This window comes from Cavia porcellus, unplaced genomic scaffold (assembly GCF_034190915.1).
Source record: "Cavia porcellus strain 051 isolate PalLab524CR breed Dunkin Hartley unplaced genomic scaffold, mCavPor4.1 scaffold_24, whole genome shotgun sequence".
Classification (NCBI taxonomy): Eukaryota; Metazoa; Chordata; class Mammalia; order Rodentia; family Caviidae; genus Cavia; species Cavia porcellus.
Genome location: NW_026947507.1, coordinates 37,798,925 through 37,821,549, shown reverse-complemented (window position 1 = coordinate 37,821,549; position 22,625 = coordinate 37,798,925). Strand labels below are relative to the sequence as shown.

At 45.6% G+C, this 22,625-nt stretch overlaps 1 protein-coding gene and 1 long non-coding RNA gene across 2 annotated transcripts; one reads left to right on the top strand and one right to left on the bottom strand.

The window, feature by feature from the left end:
* Positions 1 to 1,905: 1,905 nt before the first annotated feature.
* On the bottom strand, positions 1,906 to 6,191 carry LOC134472730 (uncharacterized). Its single transcript, XR_010042661.1, has 2 exons — positions 5,161 to 6,191; positions 1,906 to 4,891 (listed from the first exon to the last, which is right to left on the bottom strand). It is a non-coding gene; the product is annotated as an uncharacterized LOC134472730 (long non-coding RNA).
* A 72-nt stretch (positions 6,192 to 6,263) lies between these two features.
* Nefl (neurofilament light chain) lies at positions 6,264 to 11,670 on the top strand. Its single transcript, XM_003479360.5, has 4 exons — positions 6,264 to 7,467; positions 8,437 to 8,561; positions 8,996 to 9,315; positions 9,875 to 11,670. The coding sequence occupies exons 1-4, from the start codon at positions 6,421 to 6,423 to the stop codon at positions 10,018 to 10,020; spliced, it is 1,638 nt and encodes a 545-aa protein (XP_003479408.1). The 5' UTR covers positions 6,264 to 6,420; the 3' UTR covers positions 10,021 to 11,670.
* Positions 11,671 to 22,625: the final 10,955 nt, after the last annotated feature.

The window sequence follows — 22,625 nt, the reverse complement described above, 5'->3', positions numbered from 1 at the left end:
AAAGGTATTTATATTAAGGATTCAAGTTTTACAAAATAAATGTTAGATTTTTAAAAACACTCAGAGTATAAATGCCTTTCAAAAAAATCTTAAAAAGTTGGTACAGATTCAGTATGAAGTAACAATGTAACACTGCTAAAATATTTTAATTCAATATTTTGAAGGATTAGTAGAAACACAGTATCCACTCATCTTTAGAATAAGAATATCTGTCTCACAGAGAGACCCAGAGCCAAGAGGGTTAAGTATGAATCCTGAAAAATCACAGTCATCAGCCACAGCAATGTCAATTCCAGTCCATAGTCACTTCCCTTTTCCAAAACCATAGCAAATCCTTCTCTTTCTCATATAGAATTTTGCCTTTCATTATTTAACTGTTGCATGGCTCTTTAGAATTTCACATGCCTGGGTTTTGTCTGCTGAGCTTCTGTTAAAATGATTTCTTATGCATATACATGTTATAATATTGATTTTGTAACTGTATAACATAAATGTATTACTTTCATGTTTTTGCTTTGATGTGAAATTTAAATTCAGTGAAAGTCATGAATCCTAGTACATTGCTTGCATCCTGATAAATGCACACACCCCATATAATCTAAACCTTGCAAAACAGTGAACAATACCTCCAACCAGTAACCACTCCTTTGCTTTATTTTCCGACATAATTTCCCTGTTCTAAAATTTCACGTAGGTAGAATTATACGCAGGTACCCTTTATTTAAAATTTCCTTCATTCATATCTGCATATCATGTTTGAGATTCACCCATGGAATGGGCAAGAGTATCTGGTTTCATTTTATTGTGTCCAGATACTTTCCTAGCCCTTCAAAGACTGGGAATGCACTGTGACTCTCTGCCCCCCGGGACATTTGTTTAGACTATTGCACATTTTAAGGGTCCCACCAACATTTGATGGCTCACTGGGTGAATGAACATATGAGTTATTTAATCAATAAGCCAGTTAGATGCAGGCACGTTTCATTTTTCTAATCCAGAGTCTCTTAATGTTCAACTTACCAACCACTGTTATATTTCCTGGCTTCAGAAGCCTGTCAGCTTTGTTGTAGGAATCCAGGGATCCGCCCATTTGCAGCAAATGCTGCATTCCTGCAGCAGCGAAGGGCTGGCAAGGACGTGAACTGCTGCCCTGGATGGGCTCCAGTGAGGCTGTGAACGAGTCAACCTTGGGCATCATCTCCTGCAGACGGAAGTGCTTATCTTCTGTCTCTGCAAACATTAAACCTTGCATTCCTCTGATTTATTCAACCACTGTAAAGGTCAGCAAAGGAATCCAGGTGCTGCGTAGAACACTGTATGGTGGGACAATACCCAAACTGCAGAAGCAGCATGTATTTCCTTGCGGTCAGGAAGGAGCAGCAGATGCAGAGTTGGTACTGTTGGTTCTGACTGATAGACATGCTGTGACCTGCCTGCAATGGCTGTCCCCAGCGGAGCTTCCTACCTCTGGATAGTGACTGTGATTGAGGGCAGGGCACAGTGGGGCAGGCCCCTGGGGGGAAAATACATTACCTTGGCTCGTTCTGTGGAGCAAGCATTTAGGGATCTGAACACCATCATTTCTGCACAGACAGCAGTAAGCTCCCGTCATTTCTAATAGTGCACGCGTTCTGCATATAAACATGCTTTTTTCATCTTTAATCTATTCAAGTGACATTCTCACTTCTGCTGCACTCTCAACTTTATATAGCTGCGTAACATACTTTATTATGCATCACTTTCAAAGTGTGGGGTTGTAAATGTAGGCACATTTTATATTAAAATGGGGGAAGTTTTCTTTCAAATATGTTTCCCAAAACATGGAAGAGATTTGTGTCTGAGTCCTGTGGTGAGCATAAGATACACAGAAAGAAAGCTATTTCAAGAAAAAAAAGGGGAAAGATATTCGTATTTTCCTGTAGATTTTATTCATATTTGAAAAAATTTGTAAGCAGCATGACAAACTCAGTAATGAGGTGTTGAATGCCAGCATTTCTTCTTCTATTCATTATGGTAAATTTTATTAAAGAAAACCCATTTATAGATGTGGTAAATGAAAATATCTTAACTAGAAAATAGAAATCACAATGAGGTTTATTTTAAAGAGTTTCCATTACCTAAATTGCCTTTCAGTTTATTAAATCCTGAAATGGTGCTTTGTAAACCAATTTCGAGAGCTATGTCCAGAAAGTCCCTCCTCCCTGTAAAAGTTACATGAGCAGTTAATGTGTCCACTGTACTGGTGGCAGCAACTTTTTTAAAATACCGAGATCGTTGTATCAATCATAAAGTTATGGCCACCATTAGTTCTCCAAATGGAACAGTCTCTCTACCAGTTTCCTCACGGTCTAGACCAGTTCACATTGGCATCCCCCAAACAGGAGAGGGTTGTTATACTATATGCATGCTAGCTTCTGCTACAGGAGCATGTAATTCTCAAATTCTTAGACAGGGAGGTAGAAAATGGCTCCGAGCAGAGCACTGCTGTACCTGGGAGCCACTGGAGTCCAGACTTGAGGTAGCTGTGTGACGTGGCACATTTTTAACCTGTCTGGCCTCTGCTGTTGGCTCTGCATATCCATCTCATCTGTATTTTGTTACTAAACAATAGTTAGCAATCGCCTGCATGTGTTATTCCCTTTACCCCTCCTTCCATGGCTGATGCCATGTCAATGCCACTGACGGTGACACCTTACGGTGAGGTGTGTGCAGACCCAGCTGCTGTTCTGGCCTAGCTCCAGTTTTACACATCACTGCTGCAGGACAGAACTTTGGCTCTCCTGACCCCCACTCTGAAGCTTTTGTCCTGCCAGAACCTCAGCCTAAAGCAGCACCTTTCAAAGCAAATGTTAATACAGAACTTTTTGCAACACTGGGGTTCAGAATGATGAGTGGAAAAGCCATCAGTCACTGAGTCCTAGCCATCTGAAGCTCTTGAACTCTCTTAGCAGTGGAGAGGAAGTGAAATATTTCCAGTGGTTCTAACACAGTTAAAAGTTATGACCTTTATGGTAATGTATATCTCTTTTGCTTATCAACAAATGACCTGAAACAGTTTTTAGAGGATTATAGAGGTATTAAGAAAAAACCAGATCAGTAGAGATACTACTGAGTGGCACCAATGTAGCAGAAAATGCACCCCCACCTCCACCAGCCGTTGTACTTCCGTTTGTGTAGTAGTCCAGAAAACAGCCCCCGTTCCAGATCCGGTTGCTCCTGTCTCTTAGAAATGGCTGGTCACTGATGCATAGCTGGTCACTACAATGCACACTGTATAAATTACTCCCCAACTGACAAGCCATTCTGCCTCTGTACTTCCTGCTTGCTTATCTCATATAAGCCCTAGCCCACCAGAGATCAGGGCTTAATACTGTGGGAATGATCTCGATCAGTGCTCATAACATAAATAAATCTGCCTCCAAATCCTGGGTGTTATTTCAGTGTTTCTGCTTGCCATTGCACTAACAGATTTCTACATTTATTTTTAAAATAATCTTGATACCTGAGAGTGTGTGTGGGTAAGCCTCAACCACTTTCATGTCTGTGCAGGATATGCTTAAAGGAATAAGTGGACAAGTACATAATGAGACTCAAGAGCTTCCTTCTAAAGAGGTGAAGACAACATTACATGCAACATTGATTTAGAAATGTTTCTGGTGAGGGGAAGGAACAATCAAGTTTTTCTTTCTTTTTTTGGTGCAGGAATGGAACTCAGGACCTCATGCTTGCCAGGCAGGTGTGTGCTGCTAGGCTATATCCCCAGCCCAGTCAAGTTTTTCTTGCAAACCAGATTTTCTAAAGTTGCTCATCTCACCATTGCTTTGTCACACAGAGTGCATGGCCGTGGACTTTCCAAGCAGGATTCTGGGAAGAGGATTAAAAAGGAGGATGACTGGACAGAATACTAAAAAAGGAGCAGGCACCGGGCAGGCAAACCCAAGGCAGGGCGACCACACCCTGGGCAAGGGTCAGCCAAGGAAAGGGCCCCTGTGCTCTCCCGTTCTCACCCTTCACCATGCCTGTGCACCTCCTTGTTCTTCCTGCACACAAAGAGTGGCAGCGGGTGCTCCACCGGCTTCTCTGCAGCCTCTCACTGGCCCTGCAGTGCAGCCGCCGCCCCACTCCCTCTCAGGCAGCCTTCTCTGCAGTCAAAGGCTTCGGCAAGGAGCCACGGCAAAAATAAATAAATCTAAAAATGCTGAGGGCCTTAAAACCCTTGGGATAACCTGAAACTCCGCGGGAAGGGAGCTGGCACAAAGGAAAGGAAATCACAAGTCCCCAGGAGCGTGGCACACACAGATCCATGCACACTGAGTGTGAAAGAATGTGGTTTATGTGGAGCAGATTAAAAATAAATCCATTCCTCCACTTTTCATCTGCACCTGGGTACCTGAGGGCAGAAAAACAGGTGAGTTTGTTGGGGTCTCTTCCTAACCCTCATCTCTCTCTGCTGATGAATGCGAGAGCAAGCGTAATGCAGGTTACAAAGTCATCCTAGCAAATATCTTGCCCGGTCTGCCAGGGCCAGCGTTTTGCGCAGCCTCCAGACTTTAGGCTGGACATCCTAGAATATGTGAGCAGGGAGAGAACTCTGAGACCAAACAGCCCTGGTGGATTAAAACATTCACACTAATGTTTCTGAATTTGTGCTATTTGAAACTAGCAGGATTAGAAATCTCATAGAAGTTCTCTGCTGCAGTCCTTCCCTCTGCCTTGAGAAGGGTGGGGTGCTGGAATCACGAGGTCATTTTCAGGTCTGAAAGGAGTGAAGGGGCATAAACCTCACCCCACCCTTTTCTCCTCCTCGGCTATATATACTTCATCTCTGAGGGTCACCGGCAAAGCAACTCCAGCCTCTCTGTTGAAAGCGTTCGGTTTCCTCTTAGCGCACCTTTAAAAAAGAAGTAAGTTCATGTCAAATGCTGTGTTCTACAAGTAAAACAGAAAGCACCTAAGTGCTTGGCTAGAAAGATCTTGATTACCTTCTGTGGACCTGCGCACCACCCACTCCTCAGGAAACCCGAGGCGCCGCTAACTCCATTGGAGTGAAAGCGCCCAAAGGCCGCGGGGCTGCTGTACCCTGTGCGTCGCAGCCCGCTCTCCCCAGTACCAGGGCGCGTCCTAAGGAACCCACGCATCCCCACTGCTTGTGTTACCTACTTATCGTAGTGAACTGGGGAGGAGCCAGGCGACTGCTTCCTGTACGCCCCAAAGTGGAGTCTCGGTGCTGGTGGCGGTGCCGAGTCCCCCCCCCCTCCGAGGCCACACCCGGTGCTCGCCGCAGCAAATTCTCTCTGAAAATCAGCACCCGCCCCTGCCCCACCGCATGGCTCGTGGAAATCACCAGGTTGGGAGCCAAACACGTGCACAAAGCAAGCTGGAAGCTTTTAGTGTGGTAGAGGAGACGGTGGTGGTGTCCAGCAGGAATTTAGCTTTTGGAAGACAAGGCAGCCTGAAGTTCTCGGCTGCCCAGAGCGCACAGCGGCAGCCCAGCGAGAGGCCTTCGCCTGGCTGGTTCCAAACTCATACCCTACACTCCGTAGGCTAACAGCCCTGAGGTCATCCCCAACAAAGAAAGGAGAAAATCTGGAAACACTGACAGGTGGATTAACTGCTCTTAAAGCTTTAGAAATGCTAAAGAGATCACCTGCAGTTCTAGGGTGTGTGTGTGCATGTGCGTGTGAGTGTGTACGCGCGCGTGCGTGTGTGTGATGGGGCATATCTTCCTAGTATTGAAAAGCAAAAGCAAAACAGCCAGGAGAAAGGGAGAATTAAAGAAATTACCAGAACAGCCAGAAAGAAAAAAAGGTAAAACTTCTCGATACCTGCATCCTTGGACTATTATATCTCAAACGACCTAGCAGTACTGCACCGCCACCAGAAACACAAATGGGGTGGGGGTACCCCGAGTCCCGGGTGGGGAAGGGTCGACCTGGAGGTCAGGGTGTATTCGAGGTTCCAGGTATGAAAAGCTGAGGCGTCAGTGGAGAGTGAGAATCTGTTATGGCGACACTTAAGGATCAGTGACACCGGCTGCGGGCATAATGAAGCAGGTGGGGCTGGGTGGGTGGGAATGGAAGGGAAAGCAAATGAGTAGGGGGTGTGGGGTCCCCTAGAAAACAGAGGCCTTCCGCTAAAAGCTGGGAGGACAAGAGCCGCAGCTCCCTAAGCGCCTATCGCTCGCCCCCGCCTTCCCTTTTGCGCAGAATCCGCCCCTGGCTGCGGCGCGCTGCCCCCACTGGCCGGCGCGCCGTGATCGATCGCAGGCTGCGTCAGAATCCTCCTGCGTATAAATAGGGGTGGCAGGACGGCGCCGAGCCGCACACAGCCATCCATCCTCCCCTCTCCCTCTCTTCCCCGTCCTTCCTTCTCTCTAGGCCACCACCTCCGCCGCAGGCCGGAGGGGCACCGGCCGCCACCATGAGTTCCTTCAGCTACGAGCCGTACTATTCGACCTCCTACAAGCGGCGTTACGTGGAGACGCCCCGGGTGCACATCTCCAGCGTGCGCAGCGGCTACAGCACCGCGCGCTCCGCGTACTCCAGCTACTCCGCGCCGGTCTCCTCCTCGCTGTCCGTGCGCCGCAGCTACTCGTCCAGCTCCGGCTCCTTGATGCCCAGCTTGGAGAACCTCGACCTAAGCCAGGTGGCCGCCATCAGCAACGACCTTAAATCGATCCGCACGCAGGAGAAGGCCCAGCTCCAGGACCTCAACGACCGCTTCGCCAGCTTCATCGAGCGCGTGCACGAGCTGGAGCAGCAGAACAAGGTCCTGGAAGCCGAGCTGCTGGTGCTGCGCCAGAAGCACTCCGAGCCGTCCCGCTTCCGGGCGCTGTACGAGCAGGAGATCCGCGACCTGCGCCTGGCGGCGGAAGACGCCACCAACGAGAAGCAGGCGCTCCAGGGCGAGCGCGAAGGGCTGGAGGAGACTCTGCGCAACCTGCAGGCGCGCTATGAAGAGGAGGTGCTGAGCCGCGAGGACGCCGAGGGAAGGCTGATGGAAGCACGCAAAGGAGCCGACGAGGCTGCGCTCGCTCGCGCCGAGCTCGAGAAGCGCATCGACAGCCTGATGGACGAAATCGCCTTTCTGAAGAAAGTGCACGAGGAGGAGATCGCCGAGCTGCAGGCGCAGATTCAGTATGCACAGATCTCCGTGGAGATGGACGTGTCCTCCAAGCCCGACCTCTCCGCCGCGCTCAAGGATATCCGCGCGCAGTACGAGAAGCTGGCCGCCAAGAACATGCAGAACGCCGAGGAGTGGTTCAAGAGCCGATTCACCGTGCTGACCGAGAGCGCCGCCAAGAACACCGACGCCGTGCGCGCGGCCAAGGACGAGGTGTCCGAGAGCCGCCGCCTGCTCAAGGCCAAGACCTTGGAGATTGAAGCGTGCCGGGGCATGAACGAAGCGCTAGAAAAGCAGCTGCAGGAGTTAGAGGACAAGCAGAACGCGGACATCAGTGCCATGCAGGTAGCGCAGCGTCCAGAACCCGGTAGGGGTGGGGCAGCCTGCAGAGGTGGGGGTTGAGGGTGTGCCCTGCAAGTACTGCAGACACCAAGGGCGTCTGCCATCTGCAGGCAGCTACAGGGGAAGGAGTGGGCTCCTCGGGGATTGGGTGATAGGGGTGGGGCACTTGGGGCGGGGCGTGACTGCAAAGTAGGGCTGCGCCTGGTGCAGAGCCTGTGTTCTGCAGAACAACCCAGCCCTGCTAGAGGTTGGGCGGGGGAGGGGAAGGCGTGCCAGTTGGGCGTTGCCTTAGGCCTGTGGCGATTTCCCCTCTCAGCGACCCGCACGCACCACAAGTTACTTGGCACCTATTGGAACTCTGGTTGATAAATATGGCCGATGGAGCTCCTGGCTTCTTAACCAGCGTGCTTTAGGACTAGTGTTCTTAACCACTTCAGCCACTCTGCAGATACCCAGGAATCAATCCCAGTGCTTTAGGAGAGGGGATACTCACAAGTAAACAGTCTCTTTTAAGGTTCTCTGTCTTCGGGAGAGCGGAAATATAGATGCACAGAAATTATTTTAAAGAAAACCATTTTTAACAATCTAGCTAGTTTCTTCTATAAAGAAGTGAATTAATTTTCTCGAACGTGACCTTGCTAGAAACAAGTTAGGGAGAAACAGTTTTTCTATCATTTTGCATTTTTTCCTTTTTTAGACATTTTATGATGATCATTAGACTTTATTAACTAAAGCAATTTTTAAAAAGAAATTTCTCTATCGTTTAATTTTTTTCTTTTCATATTTCATATGAGCTGGATATTTTTAGGCCAGAATTTTTTTTTTTTTTTAAAAGAGAACAGGCAGTTTTACGGGAGATTTATGGAAGGCGTGCACTTTGGTTTTAGTTGACATTAAGCTTTGCAACTATATTACAGTATAATGAAAACAGTAAGGAATTTATGCTGGGCATCTTTTTTAATCTTCCAACAGGACACAATCAACAAATTAGAAAACGAATTGAGAACCACAAAGAGTGAAATGGCCCGATATCTAAAAGAATACCAGGACCTCCTGAATGTGAAGATGGCTTTGGATATCGAGATTGCAGCCTACAGGTGAAACCAGAGGGGTGAAGGTGGTAGCCATAAAGCCTAAGGAAGAAAGTCAGATTCCATTCCAAGTTAGATTGAATCAGAACCTTCAAGACTGGTTTTTTTTCTTTTTTCTTTTCTTTTTTTTTTTTTGACAATTATAAAGTAATGATTTTATGGCTTCTTCCAAGAAGAAAGTATCTAGGCAAATATATAAGAGGTAGTAATGAGTACTAGTCTTAGCTTCCTGGTTATATTTTAAATTTAATAAGGCTATTTAGTGATTGCTTTGTTTGGTCCCAGTCACTAAATTTTGTCACTGCCTTGTCCTGCTTCTCTTGACATTTTGTTCTAAAGGTGTCATTGGGAGGCAGTGGTGAGTGGTGGGCTTAGACAAAGTCCCTGAGCACATTTCCCATATTGGTTTTTATTTTGACCACTTTTTATCTGCTCCCCAGGAAACTCTTGGAAGGCGAGGAGACCCGGCTCAGTTTCACCAGCGTGGGCAGCATCACCAGCGGCTACTCCCAGAGCTCCCAGGTCTTTGGCAGGTCTGCCTATAGCGGTTTGCAGTCCAGCTCCTACCTGATGTCCACCCGCTCCTTCCCCTCCTACTATACCAGCCAAGTCCAGGAGGAGCAGATCGAGGTCGAGGAGACCATTGAGGCTGCCAAAGCTGAGGAAGCCAAAGACGAGCCCCCCTCGGAGGGAGAAGCTGAAGAGGAAGAGAAGGAGAAGGAGGAGGGTGAAGAAGAGGAGGCAGCAGAAGAAGAGGAAGGTATGATGAGAACAGATCCCTGTGAGAACAAAGTGGGTGTGGAGATTTGTTAGGAGGAGGATGAGCTACACGAAGGCCTGCTCACTTAGAGAAGCTCTGTTTGTGCACGATTTCAGAACCTTAAGTGACAGCTTTGTGTTTATTCCACATATCTATTAGACACTTATTTGTTAGAAGTGAAGCCATTGGTCAGACATTTCTTTCTTTTAGTTTATTTTATTTGAATTGATGCCTAATAATTGCAAAATTTGATTATCAGTATATTCACTTGACCCAGCAGTTTGGTGTCCTAAAGAACAAACATGAATGCCAAAAACATCATAGAACTAAGATTAGGTTTTAGAGAGGAAGAAATCTCATTTTATTTAAATATGTGTTCCCTGGCAAGGTATTCATGGAAAGCATTGTATGTTATGCATTTCTGGGGGGAGAGTGGAGTGGAAAAGATTTGGTAAGCATTCTGATAGTAACGCTTCGTAATTCACAAGACCTTGCCCGAGATCTTTTGAGTGGATTTAAGCTGGATTTGGATCTTGTAAATTTTCTTTCTGTGTTTAAGCTGCCAAGGAAGAATCTGAAGAGGCAAAGGAGGAAGAAGAAGGAGGCGGTGAAGGTGAAGAAGCAGAGGAAACCAAAGAAGCTGAAGAGGAGGAGAAGAAAGAGGAAGGTGCTAGTGAGGAACAAGCAACTAAGAAGAAGGATTGAGCCCCTTTTCCTTACCTATTCCAGGAAAAGATCCCCCCGAAATCCGGTCAACCTCATCACCCACCAACCAGTTGAGTTCCAGATCCTATATGAATTAAGACGTCAATCTATGTATAATTCTGAGATGACCTAGGTTGGACATTCAATGTTGTGCTATGACTTTTCTCCTTACGCAGAGTATCCGTTTGCTTGCAGAGTGGCTTTCTGGCTTGCCGCCAGCCTGTGCATGGTCCACGCTTATGAGTTCAGGATCTATGGCAATGTGAATCATTCAGATGTTTACAATTAAAAAAACCACACACAAATAAATGAATTTACTAGTGTTAATGTTAAACTTCATGGAAAAATAGTATTTTGAACCTTTGGTGGTTAGAAATTCAAGACCTTGAGTTATGTGCAATAAATAGTAAATAAAGTTACACTGAATGACATATTTCTTGCTGTGATTTTTTAAACCTAATTAAAATATCTTTAAAGGTAGTACTGATGTGAACAATAGACAAATGGACTCTTGACCTTCCATTTTTTGAAAAACTAAAATTTTAACAGCTAAGATACCTTTCTTCTATAATTGGAAATTCTGAAAGATAGTTAGGTCATGACTATATAAAATCTCTTCCCTCAAAATTTTACTTATAATAAACATGAGAAAGTGAGAGTCTATAAATAACCATGTGCTTTTCTCTGCAAAATGTACTGTATTATGTTAAAGGATGACTTTGTAGGAGACAATTTTGAAATTATATGACAGATATACACACCATGAATAATAATATGTAGTTGTGCATTTTAGGTAGAGTTACGAATCTCATGTGTTCATCACAACAGCTAGGTTTTTTAATACATTCTAAATATGGACAGAAGTTGAAACCTGAGCATATGATACAACGAAAAGGAGTAATGTTTTATCAAATGTGTAAGTCAGAGAGGAGAAAGGATGTCAGAAGTTATTTGCCACTGTAAACATGTTGCCTGCAATCCTGAGCTCATGATTTGGTGGGTTGTTAGCTTAATTCTATTGCCTAAAATAAACAGCACTGAATGTCACACACTTTAAATCCTTAAAAAAGTTACAGACACCAGTAGCAGTTACCAGGAGTCACTTAGGGGGAGATAATATATCTGTGTGTTACAGTGGCATTGCTCAGCATGCTTAGTTGGGAAACACTTGGATTTCAATAACTGGTTGGGCATTGCATTAAAAAAACACCTAAACATCTGCATCCACCGTAAAGTCATGGAAGCTCTTGCCTTTGCATTTGGTGTGGAGCATAGATGAAATTACTGTCTCTCTGCTGCTGTGCTTCGGTTCTTAAACAGCTGCTTTGTCCACTAACTTTGTTGGTATCTGTGTTTACAATGACCTTTGAAAGTTGTGAATTTCACCTGAAACCAAAGTGGTCTCCATTTCAAGTTATGCCATCCCTTTGCACTGCTGTACAGATTAGGCGTCTCCTCAGAAACCAAGCTTTTCAGGTTAATGCTCATTACATATGGGAGGATGCACATGGTTCACCTCGGACAGATGTATGTATGGCAAATCCACTGCCTCGCCAGATAGGACGGCTGGCTGATTTGAGAAATACTTGGTTGATGAACATTGTTCCATACTCTATCCTGTGTGCCATAATAAAATACTGAAAAACATAAGTGACTTTGAAGTCTTTTTAAAAATTTCCCCAAATTTGATACTGTGGCCAGTACCCACTTTCTGTGTTCTCCCCCCAAAAGTTAAATCCTTCTCACTATTCCTGTTCCCAGTGACCCCACTCCTGGTCATCTCATTCTGTAAACCACACATCCCTGGATGACATTCCACCCCGACTTTTCCTCAGCCCCTCTACTCTAATCGATCATTACTGCTACTGATTTTACTGCCACAGTGTCTTCATGGATTCTCCCAGTATCCACTCTTCCTCTCCTCCAGTCAACACATAGTTCCATCAGGGCAATTCCCTGATTGAAGTCTTTTAATACCTTCTAATTGTTTTAACATAAAAACCAGAATCTGATTCATCTTAGGGCCTCCATAGACCTGACCCACTTACTTCTGTGCCCTGATCCTGTACCTGTCCCCTGACCTTCACTTCCTGTGCTTCAGCCACTGTGATCTGTTCTCCCACATGTCACAGGTTTTTAAAATTTCCTGTTCTATTTCTGGAACACTCATCTGTTTTTCTCCTTCCCTAATGTTTCCTGGCCAGTTTTCACTCACCCTTCTGGTACAAACTTTTAAGTGTCATTCCCTTGGGGAAGCCTTTCTTGACCTCTTCTGGCAGATCATGTTTCTCTATTAAATATGCTGATAAGACTTTTCATCCTTGCCATGGACACCTGCTTTGTGATCACTTGCTTCATGTCTGCTCCCCCCACTACTCTGTGACCTTCAGAAGCATGGGGCTCTTTTCTCAGTTCTCACTATTGTATCCCCGAGAATCTAGCACCGTTGTTCCCTTGGGAGAAGTACCCTGCATATTTGTTGGATAAATGACTTCTGGATAGATTAAAATTTCTGCAGAATGACCACAAAGCTAAGATTGTTCAATGACCTGTCCTAGTTCTGTGCGTACCTTGTTTTGGAAAGAGCAGAGAACCAAGTGTCCATCCTAGATAGCACTGTTGCCCTGTGATGAACACTTGTCGGTGTCACTCCCGGCCGGCAGGAAAGACACACGACAAAGTCTGGCGGTGTGCAACCTTGTCTTTATTTGTCTCCGCGTGGGCCCCGCGAGGCCTCCGCTCTGCCACCAGCCCTTTCTCGCCGGTGGACTTTCTCTATCTCTCTCTGTGCTTCTCTCTCGTGGCGGGAGAGGCATTCACTTTTATAGGGTAACAGTGGCCAATCAGTTCAAAGTGCGCGATGCGGGCTGACTGGCTAACATCAGTTGTTGCTAGGCAGACTATCTTACAGAGCGGGTTGTTTAAGTTGCCAGGGCAATCAGGGGGCAGGAAGCAGGCGCCAACTTGGCTCACTCGATGGGAGGGGTAACTTAGCTCAGGCTTTGCTCTTTTCTACAGGCCTCACGTCCGCCAAGTAAAGCGACCGGTGTCGGCCGCGGCTCCCAACAAACACTGACCATTTTTACCCTCAGCCTGGGTGCAATGCGCCTGTTTACATAAAGATTTAGCAGTGAGTGTCTCACCCTGTCTCTATTCATGATTTGAAGTTTCCTGCAATGTTTTCATGGGGTAAAAGTTCAAGCTAAGCAGAGAAATGGGAAACTGTGTTTTCTATGAGTTATAATTTACATATTCACCAAAACCCATCACCTATAGGAAGTTATTGAACTCAGTATAAAGTTCTATACCTAGCAACAAACTGGTAAGCGATGAACTTGGTTGCTTTTCCCCCTACATGGAGATTCCAGCAATATCATGTGTGACCCTGTTCTCACTCTCTTAGCTGAAGCATTCTAAGCATGTTAGCTGAATTAACTCATCTACTCCTTACATACTGAAATATTATGGTTCTAATGTGATCACAGTCCTTATGTTACAGGTTAGTTAATCTTTAACTAAGATTAAGTGACTCAACCAAGACCACACAGCTATACCAAGTGGCAGGGCTGGGATTCCGATCTCACAGTCCAGTTCTAAGGTCCACTTCTGAACTATCCCTCACCACTGGCTGTCCTCCGCCATGTGCCTGTTTTCACAGGGATGCTTTATGAAAGAGCTTGGCGTTTGCACACAGTCATCAGAACTCACACAGAGTTCTTATATCACTTATAAGCAAAGGACCACATATAAATTCACAAACTCCAATATAGTTACCTAGGACACTCAACTTTTTCTTTTGTCCCTTTGAATATTTATGTGTGTGTCTTAATCCTTCTGCTTAATTACATGCTTTTGGAGGGCAGGAACCAAGTTTCATAAATTGAGATGAAATAGAACTTTATCTTCAAGGATCACTTATTTTCCAGGTGCTAGGTCTCCAGTTGCTACTGTTATCTAAGGCCTTATAGGGGGTGCAGAATCTATTTCATGGTGGTTTGCCATGTGACTGACAATTTCCTTTCCATGGGAGCCTTTTTACCCAGTTGCTTGAGAATCTTCCAATATGGCAGCTGGTCTCTCTCAGAGCAAATATGACAAGCAATCAAAGCAGAGACTGCAATGTCTCCTTTGACTCAGCGTTGAAAGTGATGCACAATGACAAGCCACTTCATTCTGGCTACAGGGCCAGCCTGCCTGATTCAGTGTGGTAGGGATCTGCACAGTGGCCTAAATACTAAAAACAGAAGATCACCAGACACCACCGCAAGACAGCTAGACCCGTGATTATTTCTTTGATGAATAATTCCAGTTTCAAATATTCTCCCACTCTCTGCTCATTAGTATGCCCATTCTTATCAGATCATGGGTTCCAATTTAGGAATATATTCATGAAAATTCCAGACAGCTTGGCAGTTATTATCTTCATTGAATGGACGTGTTCATGTTTGGCTTTTTATTAAGGTAGTTCTTTAGTCATTCCCCTCAAAAAGATTATGCATTCAAGGGATGTTATGTACAGATTAATAGGTCCTGGTATATACCCTCATATATCTTTATTTTCTGTAAGAAACTACAGCTAAACATCAAGGCCTTAGATTTTCTGCAGTGATTCATTTGCAATGAAATATATATCACTGTAGTTATTTGGGATAAATATGATAACAGGTAATATATAAGTTACATCATGACAAAATGATGTGTATTGTTCTGTTGGGTAGTCCAACCCAACAGTTAACATCTTAATTATTCTTTAATATCTTGGGTTTCAACACAGGTTTAAATGAGAAATTTTTTGTCTTAGTCACTTTCATTACTCCTTGGACAAAATAACTAATATCAATAACCTAAAGGAGGAGAAGGTATCTGGAGTCACAGTTTACAGTCCTCAAGGCAGGAAATGGCACAGCAGAGAGACGTGGCAGAAGACAGCTGCTCGTCTTTGGTGGTCAGGAAGCAGGAAGAAGAGAAAGGAGGAGCCAGCCAGGTTAAGCGGTGACCCACCTCTGACCAGGACCTAACACGGAAGAGCAAGTCAGCTGCAGCCCACTCCCATGGTCCAACCACTTTCCAAAATCCTGCCTCTGAGCACACAAGGCTCTTGAGGGACATTCTTGATTTAACCCATGATGCTTCTAAATGAAAAATTTATGTTGATTAAAATTTGCCTCAATACAAAATGACTTTTAAAAATCATGAGAAGTTGTAGAGGAGACTTAGGTTTTTTGTGGGCATTAGATATATTTTTGTCCATGAACTAATGGCCAGAAATTGTTTTGCTTTTACTCAAATGTCATTTTTTCAATATAGCCTGATTCTTTATAGTTTAATGTAGACTATTCCCTGATGCTTGCATTAAATAACAACTAGAAGGATGCAGCAAAACTAACATTCCGCCTTTACCCTATTTATTCCACAAGAAAGCCAGAAACCCATACTGAAAACTCTTAAGTATACCTGCTTGAGAGAAAGTAATTAATGATGGTTTGACTAGTTTGTTTCTAATAATTTACGAACTGGAGAACTCTGCAATTTTAGTGCATACACACAGATCTCTCTCTCTCTCTCTCTCTCTCTCTCTCTCTCTCACACACACACACACACACACACACACACACACATGCACACCACCTGGCTTCCTCTCTCTTCTCTACCCCTCCTGAATCCACACAAAGAAGCAATGTGTCTGAGAATCTCCCAGCTGTCAGCCACAGATCATTCGCACAAATTAAAGCAGAGAACCTGGTGTCAGACATGTGAGCTCAGAGGGATTTTGAGGCCTGAGCATAATACACCAGCAGAAGAAGGCCCACCTCCGATTGTCAGTTTGACCCCCAGTGGGCAGGGTGCACCCAGGACTCTGAAGATGCAGAGCTTCACGGGAGAGAGGTTTCCCTTTGGGTGTGTCTGAGGGAGGGACCTCAGTGTGTGCACCGAGTCCACAATGAACCCCTTTGGGGACTCAGTAGTAGTACCTGGGGACATCAAGAACTCTGGATGCCCTCTGTTTTTCCTTTGTCCTCTTGGTAACCCCCCTCTCAGTCTCACTTGAGCTGTGGAATCAGAGCACATGGAGTGTGATTTCTGCAGGGCTTCAGCCTCTGCAGAGCTCATGGACCATGCCTGAATGGTAGAGAGCTAAAGCAGATTTCAGCCTCTACTATCCTGGGTGTAGCTCTCGGGTGGCCCAGCCCCTAAACCCTGGCCCCTCTGCGGCAAAGCCATCACCTATGTGTGCTCGGGGTCCCAAGCCTAGGCAACTGTGACCTGCGGCCTCTCAGGACACACCTTGGTGGGCTCCGCAGTGAGGGAAGAAAGCCTCGTGAATGCACCAGAGCTTCCTTGGGGCAGCGTGCTCGCGAGGGAGGGATGAAGGTCCAGCGCGGACCCTGGAGGCATCCATGGACCCTGGAGGCATCCACGGACCCAAGGGGTGTGGTGGGAAGCAGAAAGGCCGAGCCTGGATTTTCAGGTTCACCTAGGAGATGTCCATCATGCATTCTAGTCTCTTTAAACAACGATTTAAAAGGGTTCCCCCTAACCCGAGGTGACCAAGAGGAAAGGTTTTGGGAAATCAAAATGCCCAGATGTCATCTTTTTCTTTGCAGTGAGCCCCACTGCTATGTCCCCAGGGGTTCCTTGAGTCCTCCACCCCTACCCAGGGTGGCACCCCACCTCCCCTGACTCTGGTCACAGCTGTTCTCTTTGTTTATTCCATACTTCACGAAGGCATGCAGCACACACACACTGTGTGTGTGTGTGTGTGTGTGTGTGTGTGTGTGTGTGTGTGCTCATGCACTGTGAGCCATGACTGGGGCTGCAGGTGAGGACTCACAACTTTACTCACTTGGTCACTGGGTGCAGCTCCAATGCTTTCTGTGGAAAATCAGTGTTGTAGTCAAGGGTTGTGTAGAGAAAAATTAGAATCAGGGCATGGAGTTTATAATATTATTTTTATAATGGTCACTGGGAGTTAACACAAGAAAATGCAGGAAATCTATTCGTAACACCAAAGACATAGAATATTTAGTCAAGGGCCTAAATCCCACAGCAGTGTCCCACATGAGTCCAGAGAAAAACTCAGAGCTCATGACAATGCCTCCCATGAGTCCAACTGGAGGTCCAGGGCCCACAAGAAGGACTCATTCCAGTCTCTTTTATGGATCTGTGCTGGGAAGGCCCAAAGGTCAGCAGTGGAAACCAGAAAGTCCGTGCCAGTGGGGTGAAGGAACTGTGCTGGTGGAGTGAGGTTCTATGCTGGAGCTGAGAAGTCACACTCACAAGAAAGACCAGAACTGTCCTGATAGGCACCACAGCCATCCTCAGCGACACGGAGACCCTGAGCTCCTCCGATGACAAGCAGAGTCAGGTACGTGCCAGGAAGCCAGCATGACGAATTCATTCTGGAGACCAAGCGGTACATGTCTTCCCCTCTGGAGCCAGGAAGCAATGCTTGATGTGAGGACCAGAGCTTCTCCAGGAGAACCAACAGCTCAAACAGCAACACATAGGAGAACCCACAATGCCTCATGCAACAACACAACAATGCATTAATGCCTCAATGCCTCAACAACCTCCTTTCTTCTCCACCTACTTATCCTGGCAACTTTCCTCAGGTGGAACATCTTCGCTCAGTGCCATGCTGATGTAATCCAGCTGGCGTTAAGTTGACCACCAGTTCTTAATCCATAACAATCAGCCAGAGCTCCCTGTGGTGAGGATCCCTCAACATCTAGGTACTAAATGCAGTGCTCACATTGCAGAATTCTTTTGCTAAGACCCTGCCCCTTGAAAATGGTAAAGTTGCAAGGCTAAGCCCTGTTCCTGGGGTGCTCAGGGGCAGCAGGCACAGGCCCTGGAAATCTGTATCCACACCCTTTCTCCTGGTCCAGGCCTTGAGATGTGGCAGACAGGGCCCAGCAGTCCCAGCTGGAAACTGAGCTGTTATCTGGTGGAAAGGAGGACAAGGCCCCGGGGGAGAGTCCTTTCCTGTCAGAAACTTGTCACCTAGCTGCTTAGGAAGCCTAACAGTGTCTTATCCAGAGCTGAGGAGTGGCTTCAGTGTCATTCTATGCAGTGCTTATTTTTTTTTTATAGTAAATAGACTTTATTTATCTGCTCCTCCAAGATGACACTGCCAACAGTCACAGATTTGCTATGCAGTGCTTATTACTATGAAAGCCAGGGCTGGGCCCCTGCCCACTATGGAGACTGTTATGGTTAAGAATTGGTGGTCAACTTGACGCCAGCTGGATTACATCAGCATGGCGCTGAACGTAGATACTCCACCTGAGGAAAGTTGCCAGAATAAATAGGTGGAGAAGGAGAAGGAGGGCATTGAGGTGTTAATGCGTTGTTGCATTGAGGCATTGTGGGTTCTCCTATGAGTTGCTGTTTGAGCCACTGGTTCTTCTGGAGAAGCTCTGGTCCTCATGTTAAGCATTGCTTCCTGGCTCTGGAGGGGAAGATGTGTGCCACTTAGTCTCCAGGATGAACTCGTCATGCTGGCTGCCTGGCATATACCCGACTGTGCTTGTCAGAGGAGCTTGGGGCCTCTGTGTCGCTGAGGATGGCTGTGGTGCTTTTCAGGATAGCCCTGGTCTTTGTTGTGAGTGTGACTTCTCAGATCCAGCATAGAACCCTCATCCCACCAGCACAGCTCCTTCACCCTGCTGGCCCGGACTTTTTGGCTTCCAACGCTGACCTTTGGGCCTTCCTGGAGGATCCATAAAAGAGACTGGTGTGAGTCCTTTTTGTGGGCTCTGGACCTCCAGTTGGACTCCTGGGAGGCATTGCCACGAGCTCTGGGTTTTCATCTGGATTCATGTGGGATATTGCTGTAGGATTTAGCAAATATGACTTGACTAAATATTCTATGTCTTTGGTGTTGCGAATAGATTTCCTGCATTTTCTTGTGTTAACTCCCAGTGACCATTATAAAAATAATATTAAAACTCCATGCCCTGTGTCTTAGTTACTTTTTACTCCTTGCTGAGACAAAAACCTGAAGCCCAACTTGGGAAAGGAAAGGTTTATTTCTAACAGTTTTTGGAGATTTCAGTCCACAGTCAGTTGGCTGCAAGGCAGGCGGGCATGACTGGGCTGCAGTTCATTGTGGCTGCAAACAGCAAGCAGGAACCAGCAAAGAGAAAGACACCCCTTCTTTCTGCCATTACATCACATCCTGTTCCACCCCTATGTGGGTGTAGCACTGACACCATCAATCCAAGCACTAGACAATGAACCAATCACAAATGCACAATGCAAACCCCTGAGGCCTGGGGGACACAGACATAAATCATGACATTCCACCTCTGGCCCCCAAGACTCATGTACATCCTTTATACAAAACACATTTATTTAGTCCACCTCCAGGAAGTCCTAAGAATTTCAGCATTGCTGAAAAGTCCAAGTCCCAAGTCTCCTCCAAGATCTATGGTAAACTCTTAACTGTAACCCCCTGTACAAATGAAACAAAGTTAAATATTTATGAAATGCAAAGGCACAAGATAAACATTCCCATTCCAAAAGTTACAAACAGGGGAATATAAAGCATTGGAAACAAAGCAAGTCCAACATCCAGCAGGACAAACATTAAGTCTTAGAGTTCCATGCTCAACATCTGAAGCAATTTGGTTGCAAGCTCCGAAAGGCTTAGGTGATTCCACCCACATGGCACTTGTGGCAATTTCAACTCCCGCAGCTTTTCTCTTAAATCTTCTCTGCTCACTGTTTGCACCTTCCCTTGGATCATCCACACTCCTGGCTTTTCCAAACTTCTGGGGTCTCCACTGCACCCTTGGCTTCACCTTTACATCTTCACAAATTGCCCTCTCAGGGCCACACTGCTTGGCCTGCCAGGTCCTTTGCAATCGAGGTGGAAGCTGTCTTACCCTCAGAATTCATGCATTTTCCTTGCACCTAAAATCAGCACCTTGTGGATGTCACCAAGGTTTGCTGCTAGCTGGAGCAGTAGCCAGGCTTTTCTCTCTCTTGGCTGTAGGGGTCAATTGCCTGGATCACAGGGCTCTGTTTACCTGCTTGTGAGGAAAAGCTTCTCTATGTTGCCACCATTCTGGAACCTCATGTTGCCCTGCGTCGCCATTCTGGAACCTGGTGCTCTGCAGCTTTCTTCTCTGAGCAAATTCTTTCACCTTTGCAGTGAGGCTGCAAAGGGTGGGGACCCGCTTCCTGGGATGCCCTAGGGCCATATTTCTTATCTCTCTGTTTCTCCTCAGCAATCAAAATCTCAACTCTGTCTTTACAATACATAGCTTTCCTGGCATTTTCCTTCTGGCCAAAGTCACAGTATTGCAAATTATCCTGCTGGGCATTTTGCTCTTGATTTGCAACATAAAGCTGGCTAAAAGCCCCCAGCAATAGCCATACCACAGCCTCAATGTTTGATTGTTTTTTAATTTCCTTTTCAAGATTAATCATTGCCCTTTGTCTCAATCTCAGGCAAAGTCTCTGGGCATGAACAAAATGCAGACAAACTTTCTGCCAAGCCATAACATCATCATGGGGAGTCCAACAACCAATGCAGTCTTTCTTCCCAGCAGAAACCTCCCAAGCCTGGTCTTTACCATCAGGCTTTCCATCAGCCTTCTCGTCTCCTGAGCTCTGACCAGAATCTCCTCTACAGAACAGCCTAAGTTGCTCCAGCTCTATGCATCCAAGCGACATGTCTGAACCTTTACAAACTCTGTCCACAAGCCATTTCCAAAGCCTCTCAAGAAACATGGTCAGGTATAGTCACAGCAAGCGACCCCACTCTCGATACCAAATTCTGTCTTGGTTACTCTTTACTCGTTGCTGAGACAAAATACCTGAAGCTCAAGTTGGGAAAGGAAAGGCTTATTTCTTACAGTTTTTGGAGATTTCAGTCCACAGTCAATTGGCTCCAAGGCAGGCGGGCATGGCTGGGCCGCAGTTCATGGTGGCTGCAAACAGCAAGCAAGAACCAGCAAAGAGAGCCAGACACCCCTTCTTTCTGCCATTACATCACGTCCTGTTTTACCCCTATGTGGGTGTAGCACTGACACCATCAATCCAAGCACTAGACAATGAACCAATCACAAATGCACAATGCAAACTCCTGAGGCCTGGGGGACGTAGACATAAATCATGACACCCTGATTCTAATTTTTCTCTGCACAATCCCTAACTACAACGGAGATTGATTTTTAAGGAGAGAAAGTGTGACTCTAAAGCTGTAGATGTGCCCCCAAGCAACTGATCGATCCAGAGAAACACAGGCTGCAGTGATAGCTACTGAGGTAAAATACAATTTAATGCTTGCAGTGTTTAGTGTTTCACTGACTTTGCAGGTTTAAAGCCGGTAGTCTGATCCTCTATTCAGAGGGTAATAATATGCAATGTAACATCTATGGGAGATCTTTGACTGAAGGTGGGAACCACTGTTAATTCCCTGTTGTTCTGAAATCTTGTTCTTAAATCCCTGTTGTTCTGAAATTGTTGGGTTGGGTTTTATTCTGTCTTTTTTGTTTGGTTTCAAAATATCCAATGACATGGCAGCTATTTCAAAGATAATAAGATATATTATGGTAGCCTTTTTGGATTTACTATTGTCTTGCTTTGAAGGGCTTTATTGCGTTCATTATTTATTCTTTATTGTTTCTATTCTGTTATGTTTTGTTTGATTTTTACTATGTCTGAAGTGTCTACAGCTACTTTGAAGACAACAAGAGGCATTATGGTAACCACTGTTGATTTTGTATTATTTTGAAGTCCTGTGTCACTTGCACTAGTTTGTTTTGATTGGCTTTATTCTGTTTTATTTTGCTTGGTTTTAGTCTCTTTAAAATACAAAATGATGAGCTTGTTGCCAAGCAAGCTCAGTTTAAGGTTATAAGTCAGGAAGAGAAAATGGTTAGGGTTAAGAAGGCAGACCTGAAATTTTCTGAACATGTGCTGTTCAGTATTATAACGAGCCAAGTTTACTCCAACTAGCCTAAAAGAATGAGTCAGAGTGGCATGGTGACCTCTGCAAGTTCTTCCAGAGTCTTTGCTAAAACAGGAAGAAAGGACACCCCTGAAGATGCATTAATACAGGAGTTGCCCCCGAGGTGCCCATCTTGTTTAGCAGTTGGCTAATCATTTTGTGTAATCATCACTCATAAAATACTCTCTGTGTCCTTTCCCCCAGGCTGGGGTGATATTGTTTAGGAAATGTGCTGAAGAAGTTTCAGGACCCTATGTTGGTCCCAGGAGGAGTCTTAGTCTGGGTAGGTGCCTGCAGAAGCAGCAGTCCCTAACCCTACTGGCCTCAGGCAGAGGAAGGAGCCAGTTACACAAGAAGACTGAGAGCCCCAGAGCCCACACACTTACTGGCCAGTTTTTGCACTGTCTCTTGAGCTGAATGCCAGGTTAGCTCAATGCAGGTTATAGCTGCTAATAAAGATTTCAGGAAATTTGCCCTGTAGATTTCTTAATTTATTCACTCATTCAACAATGACTTCATTACAGGTCAAGTACTTTCCTAAGGTCCTAGAGAAACAGCATTTATAATATAAATTCCTTGATTGCATAGAGGCAGGTGATTTTTTAAACAAGCATACGTCATGTCATGTGATAAGAGCTTTAAT